The sequence below is a fragment of the Vulpes lagopus genome, chromosome 5, assembly GCF_018345385.1.
Source record: "Vulpes lagopus strain Blue_001 chromosome 5, ASM1834538v1, whole genome shotgun sequence".
NCBI lineage: Eukaryota > Metazoa > Chordata > Mammalia > Carnivora > Canidae > Vulpes > Vulpes lagopus.
The window spans coordinates 68,416,079-68,426,128 of record NC_054828.1 but is presented as its reverse complement, the minus strand read 5'-3'; the positions used below and the strand labels follow the sequence as shown (position 1 = coordinate 68,426,128).

Below are 10,050 nucleotides of genomic sequence, written 5' to 3'. Positions count from 1 at the left end.
GCAAGGGAAAGAGAAAGTGAAGCCAGTGGAAGTGCCATCAGCAAATAATCCCAGGTGTAAGTAGAAACAGCCTCTGTGTCAGAGGCAAAAAGGACTACAGATCCTGTTTCACAGGGAGGAAACAGACCTAGGGTGAGAAGCCCCTTTCCCAGGATCACACCACTGCCAACCTGGCGGAGCTGGAACCAGAACCCAGGTCTCCTGTTCTCCAGGCCCGGAATCCGCAGCTGCCTACAGCTTGGGGTGTATTTCTGTGTCCACCCACTCACTCATTTTCTGAGTGCCTGCCATGTGCTCACACAAGAGAAGGGATTCTAAAATGAGATGGCATCCTCAGTCCGAGAGACAATGGCATGAACATCACAGCTGGGGTGACCAACCATCCTAGTTTGTCTGGACCTGCAGAGTTCTCTGAACTAGGAAGATTCTGGCCAAACCGGGATGAATGGATCACTCTAAATTAGTGAGGTACAAATACACATCCAAGTCAGTGGGGATTTCAAAATGTGTCAAAGCATTCCTGGGGTGAGAGGAAACATGGAGGAGGCAGGACTGTGATTTGATCCTCAGGCAAAACTGAAGTAACTGGAGCTGACAGGTCTTCTCCCACCATTGATTCTGAAACCCCCTTCCTCTTCTCTCCATTAACATTTCTATAAGGGGCATGAGGGAACTTTGGGGGCAATGGAAATGCTCTGAATCATGGCCCTGGTAGTGATTACACAACTGTCAATTAACTCCTCTTGTCAAAACTCAGCAAAACTTGAAACTAATGAATTTTATTGTATATAAATGATACTTCAGTGAAGCTGGCAAAAAGAAAAGTTAAAAAAAAGAAGAGGGCAGCCCAGGTAGCCCAGCGGTTTAGCGCCGCCTTCAGCCCACGGCATGATCCTGGAGATCCAGGACGGAGTCCCACTTCAGGCTCCCTGCATGGAGCCTGCTTCTCCCTCTGCCTGTGTCTCTGCCTCTCTAGCTCTGTGTCTCTCATGAATAAATAATAAAGTCTCTTTTAAAAAATAATAATAATAAATAAAAATTAAAAAAAGAAGAAAGATGAAAATTCTAGATCCTTCAGTGCCGATGATTAATGGCGTTGGGAAGGCAGGAGTCTGATTAAACTAATTAATATCTTTTTTTAAATGATGCTACACAATACAAACACAGAAGTTTTCAGCTATGGTGAAGATGTTTGGTGGTAGAGGGTCTTCTTGACTGTCACAAATTATTTTGTGTCAATTAGTAACATTGATCAAATACTGTGTGCCAGGCAACAAGCTAAGTGTTTTACATCCTTGCTATTCATCAAGGACCACACCCCACACCTGAATCACCTGGGAGCTTATTAGAAATGCAGAATCTTGGGCCTCAAGCCAGATTTACTCTATCAGAAGTCTGCATTTGAACAAGCTTCCCAGATGATTCCTATGCACGTTCAAGTTTGAACACTTTTTATTTTTTTAAAGATTTTATTTGAGAGAGAGAGAGAGAACTAGTGAGGTGAGTAGCAGAGGTAGAAGCAGGCTCCCCGCTGATCACGGAGCTCCATGTAGAGCTTGATCTCACGATCATGACCTGAGCCAGCAGCAGATACTTAACTGAGCCACCCAGGCACCCCAAGAACTTCTTCACACACATTATCTTTTTTTGTCCTCACTAAAACCCTATGTTGCATACCTAGCAAGTATGCTTTAAGCTTTTAATAATTCGATGATTAATAATCACCTCCATCTCTTCTTTATCTAGTATAGTTATAGAAGGGAGGGGAGGAAAGATGCCATTAGTGTGCATAAATTTATATAAATTTACATATGGACTCCATCTTGATTCTTCCTATTTTACCATCTTTGAGAACTGAACAATAGATTTCTATGTAGTCTGAATAACTGAGAAGAGAGGACACAGGGTCAGAATTAATGTAAATACTATAACAGATCTTCAGAACAAAGGATATAGCTAAAACATAAAAGAAAACGGGAGGTGCCAGACTTCTGCAGAAGCTGGGCCTAGACATAATTGAAGTTATTATTCCATGGCCCTTAATATTCACTATATCCCTGCCCCTGCTCCTCCCTCCCCCCAAACCAAGGTCTTGGCAGACATCCCACAGCTGGATCTCCAGGTCTTCTCCTCACTCCAGTGGAGAAACAAAAGATATTTTATGCCATTAAAAAGAACTAGGGGGGAATCCCTGGGTGGCTCAGTGGTTTAGCGCCTGCCTTTAGCCCAGGGCGGGATCCTGGAGTCCGGAATTGAGTCCCATGTCAGGCTCCCGGCATGGAGCCTGCTTCTCCCTCCTCCTGTGTCTCTGCCTCTCTCTCTATGTCTATAATACATAGATAGATAGATAGATAGATAGATAGATAGATAGATAGATAGATGATAGATAGATAGATAGATAGATAGATAGATAGATAGATAGACAGACAGACAGACTGACCTAGGTATGCTTGGGTGTCTCGGTCAGTTGAGTGTCTGACTCTTGGTTTTGGCTCAGCTCATGATCTCAGGGTTGTGAGATCGAGCCCTGAGTGGGGCTCTGTACTCAGTGGGGAATCTGCTGGAGATTCTTCCTCTCACTCTGATCCTCTCCAGTGCTCATGCTCTCTCGAAAGAAAGAAAGAAAGAAAGAAAGAAAGAAAGAAAGAAAGAGAGAGAGAAAGAAACTGAAGTACAATCAGAGTAGCTCCCTGGACTAGTAATAACCTATACATGTTTTTTCTTGGGACAGATGGTCATAACAACCTGCAACTCCTGCAAAAATACCCCTTAGAGATCTGGCATGCTAGGAAATCATCCAAAGGATGGAAGTAGACCAAGACAGACCCAGGGTAAAGAGTGGTGGTTCAGAAAAAGAGGAAAATAGATGGCATGGAACACCATCTCATCAGAAAGATGAAACTTAGAAGCTAATTGCTTCAAGTGATCCAAATAAGAGAAGTACACGTTCATTAAGAGACCACTATATCATCTATAAAACTTTATTAAAATTGGGATTACTTACAAATTTGTACAATAAAAATGAAAAAATATATAATGAGACATTGTTATTTTTTCTTACAGAAAAGAGTGAAAATGAGACCCATGGCAAAGAGCCATCCCTGATCATTTTGTTCCTTTCAAACATTTGTGAACATTTATTTTAAATATAAATGACAAATCTTTTAAAACAACACTAAGGCATTACCCACAGGCTAAAACTTACCCAAGAATTCCTTAGTCCTGCTATTTCACCATCAATTCCACAAACATGGGAAACTGAGGCAATGGCTGGCTGTAACAGTCCTAATACTCACATTATGAGCTATCTAGTAGTTTAAAGTGATACGAATGCTGCCCATGCTGTAGGAAAGTTCAGAGAAGATGATTTCACCATTTTCAAGTTACTGTCAAGAGTCAAGAGTATAAAGAGGAAAATGAGACACACAGGGGATGTGGGAGCCCAAAGTCCCAAATTTGGGGGAGGCTGTGTGCCATTCCCACCCCCTACTAAAGCTGTGTGTTGATGTGGACATGAATCTACTTTGTTTATTCCCAGCAGGCTCTGGCTCCCATCACATAAGGCACCAAACACCCTTTTTAAGGTAGTAACCATCTAGAATCCACCTCAACAGCAACTGAGTCCATAAGCTAAGTTACCAAAAGATACCACTGATCACCAAACTGCATAGGTTTGCCTAAACATAATAGTAAATTTCTGCTACATCAAAACATAAGCAAGAGGTTTTGGGTGCATTTGCCTTGTGCATATGGCTATTTTTATATGTTTATTACTTGGTTTCAGTGCCTATGTAATATGAAGGCATAATAAATCTGTCAAACCATCCTCTCCTTGGTTGAAATAAAGTTCTTGGCATTTCAATATAGGTTATTATCTCATATGTCAGACCTAAGTCCAAAGGAATACTAGAAGGACATTTAATTTCCTTTCCTACTTCAACTTTCACTACTCAATTCAGAGAAAAGTTATGAGTACACAGCTAAGAACCATTTTTACGCAGGCATCCATCTGAGCCCATCTTTTTTCTGGAACAAAAAGATTAAGGGCAATTGCATAATCCATTTCCAAGCTTTTTATGGATATCAAGGCCAGGAAGGACTATCTGGCCTATTTGGGTCCTTTCATTCATCAAATCTCTAACGTATATGCCAGGTGGGAATTGGGTTGAAGGGAACACAGTCAGTGAAGAAAGGGCTAGGCCTTGAATGGGATGTATCAGCACAAAATAGAACACTGGGACCCAAAGACTATGAGCAGCAGAAACCTCTTTGTAACAGACATAAAAGTCATGAATTTGGGGGGAGGAAATAAACCAGTTTTGGTGGGATGATGTGGCTGATAGGACCTTCTTCTTAGAAGACAACCCTAGTTGCAAAACTGCCCTTATTTTTGGTGATTGGTTCCATTGGTCTCATGAAAGCAATCTGTGTGGAGCAGGGAAGGGGAAATGTTTTAGGCCAGCTGGCTCTCATATTCCAATTAATGGCAGTCATGCTCTACATAACTTGGTCAGACCAATTAGCGGCGACAGATTTCCGATGCTGAAGAGACCTTGAGCCCTAGGGCCAATTTACAGCTGCATATTTGCGAGCAAGACGCTGACATGGCAGCAGACATGGCTCCAATGTTCAGCTCACTCCATGGTTATCCCTTCAATCCTTTTCGATGAGATCAGTCTGAGAGATGAGACTATGCTGAATTGCAAGATTTGTAACTGCCAGAGAAAATTAAGTGGGGGCTTCAAGTAGTGACTGAGCCAGCAGACTAAGTGGCCAAGAGGGAGACAAGAGCAGCTCCGAAGAAGGTTTATGGAGTCTAGCAATCTGCGGGCCTATGGAGGCTCTGAAGCATCTGGGGCAGAGCCACACAAGCAGGCAGGGCAAGGACACACAGCACACCAAAGGCACCGTCGTCCTTCACTGTCTCAGAGCAGCTCTCATTGCCGCAGGACCTATGGTCAGCTCCAATGCCTACAGCTTGGGTCTCTGACTACAGACATGGAGTAATAAACTGAGTTTGATTTTACTCACCCCAAGTTCAAACATAGTGAAAAGAAGTGGCCTGGAGATGGAAACTATATTTCACAAGGAGTTTAAGCAGAAAAAGAGGAGACTCTTGCCCTGCTTCACAGTGCTTTCTCACTGAGATAAAGATAAGAGGCAGGGAAAGTCACCCTGGAGGCAAGCTACCACCTCCCCAATAAGCAATCTGGAGGAAGGCACCGAAGTCCAGGTAATCCTGAGACCACTTGTACAGATGAATTATTTTTTAAATCAACTGCTGCTCAAATATGCTAGATCTTGATTTCTATAAATAAAGCAAAAAATACTATATTCCAGAGGTCCTAACAGTTCTTTGCAGAGAGATAAAATTTTACCATGTACCTAATTTACAAAGGCATAAAAGTTTCCCAATATAAAGCTCGTTTGCCCTGCAACTTTAACCCCTCAGCATCTGCCCAAATACTGCTTTTTCACTTTCTACTATATGTGTATTTGCAGCCAATTGAGGTAGTTGTCACATTAGGACAGTTTAAAGCTATGGGAAACACTAGTGGTGATAATCAACTGGCCACCTGGAGAGGAGTCTCAGAGCTGACATTTTGGAAGTCAGCAATGAGCCCAGGGCCTTTCAAGATTATCTGATAAATGGCTGGTCTGAAGGAGACATTACAGCTTTTTAAGAAAAATCATCTGCCTTCTTCATGATCATGGTAAACCAGTGAGCCTGATGCTGTGCTCCTGCTATCAGTGTCTATATTCCTGGCTAGAGTAATTACAGCTTCTTCCAAGGTACAGGGGTGAAGATCACCAAGACCGAACCAAGCAAAAGAGAGACTTGGGAATTTGCTCCCTCATAAATGCCATTGCTGGTCTATAAAAGTACTTTCCAATGGTAAAAGAATCTGAAACTAATGCCACTGTGATAAAAGGCAGCATGAATCTCTGGTCAGAAATGGAACTGCAAGTAAGTATAGAAAAAATGTGTCTGATCCTAATAGGTGAATGAAGAGGTATCAAGATTACCTGGAGGTCTATTTTGTAGCAATGCAAATTGTGGCAGCTACATAGCTACAACTTGTATGTTGTAGCAAGGAAACTTCACAGATAGTGTCGGGGCTTACAAATTAGCTAGACTGGCTGGGGGGGGGCGCATAAAAGTGATAAAGGCTGAAAAGAATGGTTAGAATGGGTAGACAAAGGAAGAGAGAAGAAAAGGAGAGTTTCTTGATTCCATAGCAACTCAAAGATACATGTTCCACTGACAGGAAAAACAGAGAGCATGTAAAAAGTATTTAAATTCTCTAAAAAACGATCACTTCTCCCAGCTAGCAGGAATAATGCTACCAACCAAGGGGAAGAGAATATAAGACATGAAACGAACCCTAAATTGTACATCACAGTTGAGGAAATAGACACTTCCTGAAAGACCAAAGGGAACAAGGAGGAACGGGAAGGGAAGAATGCAAATGTCTTAAGATAGAATTAAAAGTTGGATATAATAAAAACCTCCCCTACAGAAGAGTTCACAAGAATGTTCCTAAAAGCAAGTGATACTTAGAATATCATATTGTGAGAACTAATTCAAAGCTCAACACAACAATTCTGGGGCGTTAATGGATAATCCATATCAATAAGCATGTAGAGGCCTATGGGCTTGTCAATCTGGAACACTTGCTGGTTCTGGAACATGAGTTTGTTACATTTAAAAAAATATATCCATTGAAAAACAAGACAGAAATAAAAATCTACTTTCCTCTTAAAACAGCTAAAACAAATATTATTCTAAAGTCATTGAAAGAAAAGAAGAAAAGGAGGCTCAGATTTATGGGTTTCTCTCTGGAAGATGCAGCCGAGGGTCTGAAAACATTGCTGCACATGTAACAGTTCTCACTTTTGAGTGCCAGTGATGGTGGCAGAAATGCTACCACCGAGTCAACCTTTAAGAGGCGCTAGAATGCCATGCTAGGTGTGGCCATCCAGTTTTTTGTTTTTGAAACATAAACGTGGGCCAACAACCAATGGGAAGCATTGAAAGCATTCACTACTTTACCCACTTTCCCTCAGAGATCCCACAGAGACCACCAAGACCATTTCCAAAGGGATGCCTACTCAGGCCTCTAATTTCAGTGGGAGGATTTCTATGCTATCTCATCCTGTTTCAAAGAGTTGAGAAGCAATGGTGCACAAACGTAACATGGACCACTGAGATACTAAGCCAGTCCATATAAAGATAACTGAGCACCACCTAAGTCAGGAGTTGATCTGTTGTGTGATAGCAGGATACTGAGGATCTGAGTCCTCCTCTTCAGTGGATGTTTCTTCATAGATTTCATCCTGGGCAAGGATGCTCCCTAATCCATATTCCTGCTCATGGACAGAAACCTCATTTGGTGTGAGGTGAGAAGAACCTTCCACAAAGTCAGCAAATCTGGAAAAGAGAAGATAGTACTCATTAAGAACCTGCCTTCTGTCCTTTCTTGTTTCCTTTCAAAATAAGAACAAATTGAAACCCCTGATACACTCACAGCTCAAATTTTACAGTCTATCCTTACTCTGGCAGGTAAGTAGACTAAAAGCAAGAAACAAGGAGAAAAGGAAAGCTGGGATCATAAGCCAACATCCCCTGAAACCCCATCCTGCTTAATAAGCACTAGCCCATCCTTTTAGTTAGGAAAGTGCTAAGGTTCTTTTAGTCATCTGTAATCCTGATAAGATTATGGGGCATTACACACTTATTCATGTTTATGGCCCTATAAACATATGGCCATCAGGATTCCAAATTGAAGCTTCAGAAACTCATTGGTACAGTTGCTCCCAAATAAAAAGGGAACACCACTGCCTCCTGCAAAAAACCCACTCAGACACAGAAAACTTAATGTGATACTGGAGTCTTCTCCTCTCAATACTACAATCAAATCCAGAGGAGATGGTTCCTTGAGGAAGCAGAAAACAGGCTATTTAACATAGATCATATATATATATATATATATATATATATATATATATATATATATATATATATCTTTTTCTCAACCACCCCTACATGAACAGGAAAACAAACTACCAATACAAAATGTTTATCTACAAGTATGATCCCTATTAAAACGCAAGGTCACAATTACCCTGCTAGGTGCCTGGAATAGCTGGCCAAAACTTTACCTCTTTGGAGACTGGATTCGAGAAACAGTCTTCCAAGCAGAGCAGTCTGGACTGTTACAATATTCTCGAAGCTCCTCTAAAGCCTTTCGGGTCTCTACCTCTCCTTGTATCCGATATTCTTCTTCTGTCAGGAGACGAGGGGGCACAGTCTTTTCTGTTGCCTTACACATCTTTCTGTGCTCACCAAAATAACATCATAAATCATTAATCAGTAATTTCTATCCAGCCTGCCCTCTAGCTCCCTTCAGTGAGCCAAGTATACAGCAGAGAGCCTGGACATTAAGAGTCTTCATTCCCACCTTTCTTCTTTAGAAATCTTTACTTATAATACACTCCTGACACGCTAGACTAGGAATGACAAGTCAGAGTAATCAATATTATTCACTAACGTGAATAAATTCACTTATTTCCAATAAATGATAGACAAAATATGTATTTTCTAATAAGCGGGAAAATGACAAGAAAATGATGGTGTAAGATTGTGGTCCATTAACTTGGGATTCCCCAAACTAAAGGTATCACCTTGACTATGTATAATAGAACCACCACTGACAACTTCAGAATCTATGACCATTCCATGTTCACTATGCAAGATGATATCATGCTTTGAACTACATCTTAGAACTCCCAGAGCAACCTGAGAACCAACATGAAATAATCTGAGACCAGGTGACCCTGAGGCATGTGGCATAAAAGTGATATACTCTGCACCACCTAGTGGTAACAGGAACACATGACACTCTACTGGATCCTTTTTTAAATACAAAATTACTAAACTAAAATTATAAATATGCCTATAGAGAGTCTGAAAATAAAGATTTGGAAAGAACAAAAGCAGAAGCATAATGCAATCAATTTTCATGAACAAAGAGGCTCCCAAGTCAATGCCTCTATACCCTTTTGCTGGCAACTGCATCCCACATGGCATGTTCCAATACAAAGTTATATTGCATTTCAGTCACCTGTAAGTGATGTACAGCCACTGAATAGGGTATTCCAGGTTCTTAGTACACAGTGCAATGATGATAATTGCAAGGGCAATATGTGGTATCTGGATACCAGAATACATGAAAAATAGGCCCATCAGCTGCAAGGTCCAGGTCAGCAGGTTGATACTGCGTTCATTCTCCAAGGGCCCATACTTGTAACAGATTGCAAAACTCATGAATCCAACCGTGAGGACATAGCCTATGAGAAGAGTCATCAGAAAACATTCTTTTTCATCTATAACTGGTAAAAATAATTTGTGTGGGGAGCAGTAGTGCATTCACGACATAGCACCTATTGAACCAGGAAAATGGACAAGATCTTTACCCAGTTATTCACACTTTTTTCATTACTCAAATCTAAGTTTCTACCCTTTCCATTGTCCCCAAATTTATTTGGTTCAAATGGAGAATTAAAGGTACATGTTGAACAATGCTAGAAGAGTCTATTTTAAAAAGCCTAATAAGGGATCCCTGGGTGGCGCAGCGGTTTGGCGCCTGCCTTTGGCCCAGGGCGCGATCCTGGAGACCCGGGATCGAATCCCACATCAGGCTCCCGGTGCATGGAGCCTGCTTCTCCCTCCGCCTGTGTCTCTGCCTCTCTCTCTCTCTCTGTGACTATCATAAATAAATAAAAAATTTAAAAAAAAAAAAAAAAAGCCTAATAATACAGAAATCCAGATTAAGCACCTCTCAAAAGGTAGATTAAGGGTCACAAACTGTGTAACCAAAGGATCTTCACTTTACAGAAAGATTCACTATAGAGTCCTTTACTCCTAAGGTCTTCAAATGTATTTAAAATATGATTATATATATTAATAAGTCAATTTATAGCTTTTCAGAAAGATGCCTATTGTGTAGAGAGGTGTACTTATAAATACCAACCAATTAAAGTCTTTTC

General features: G+C 41.1%; 1 protein-coding gene across 6 annotated transcripts in view; it reads right to left on the bottom strand.

Moving 5' to 3' along the window:
- Window positions 1-2,967: 2,967 nt before the first annotated feature.
- Window positions 2,968-10,050, bottom strand: part of NEMP1 (nuclear envelope integral membrane protein 1) — a 28,468-nt gene continuing 21,385 nt past the window's right edge. For all 6 annotated transcript variants that reach the window (XM_041754405.1, XM_041754403.1, XM_041754404.1 and 3 more), the window contains 3 exons: window positions 9,126-9,351; window positions 8,164-8,337; window positions 2,968-7,432 (listed from right to left, as the gene is read on the bottom strand). In XM_041754405.1, coding sequence (XP_041610339.1) covers window positions 7,255-7,432; window positions 8,164-8,337; window positions 9,126-9,351 — 578 coding nt within the window. In that variant the 3' untranslated portion in view covers window positions 2,968-7,254. The remainder of the gene's footprint in view (window positions 7,433-8,163; window positions 8,338-9,125; window positions 9,352-10,050) is intronic.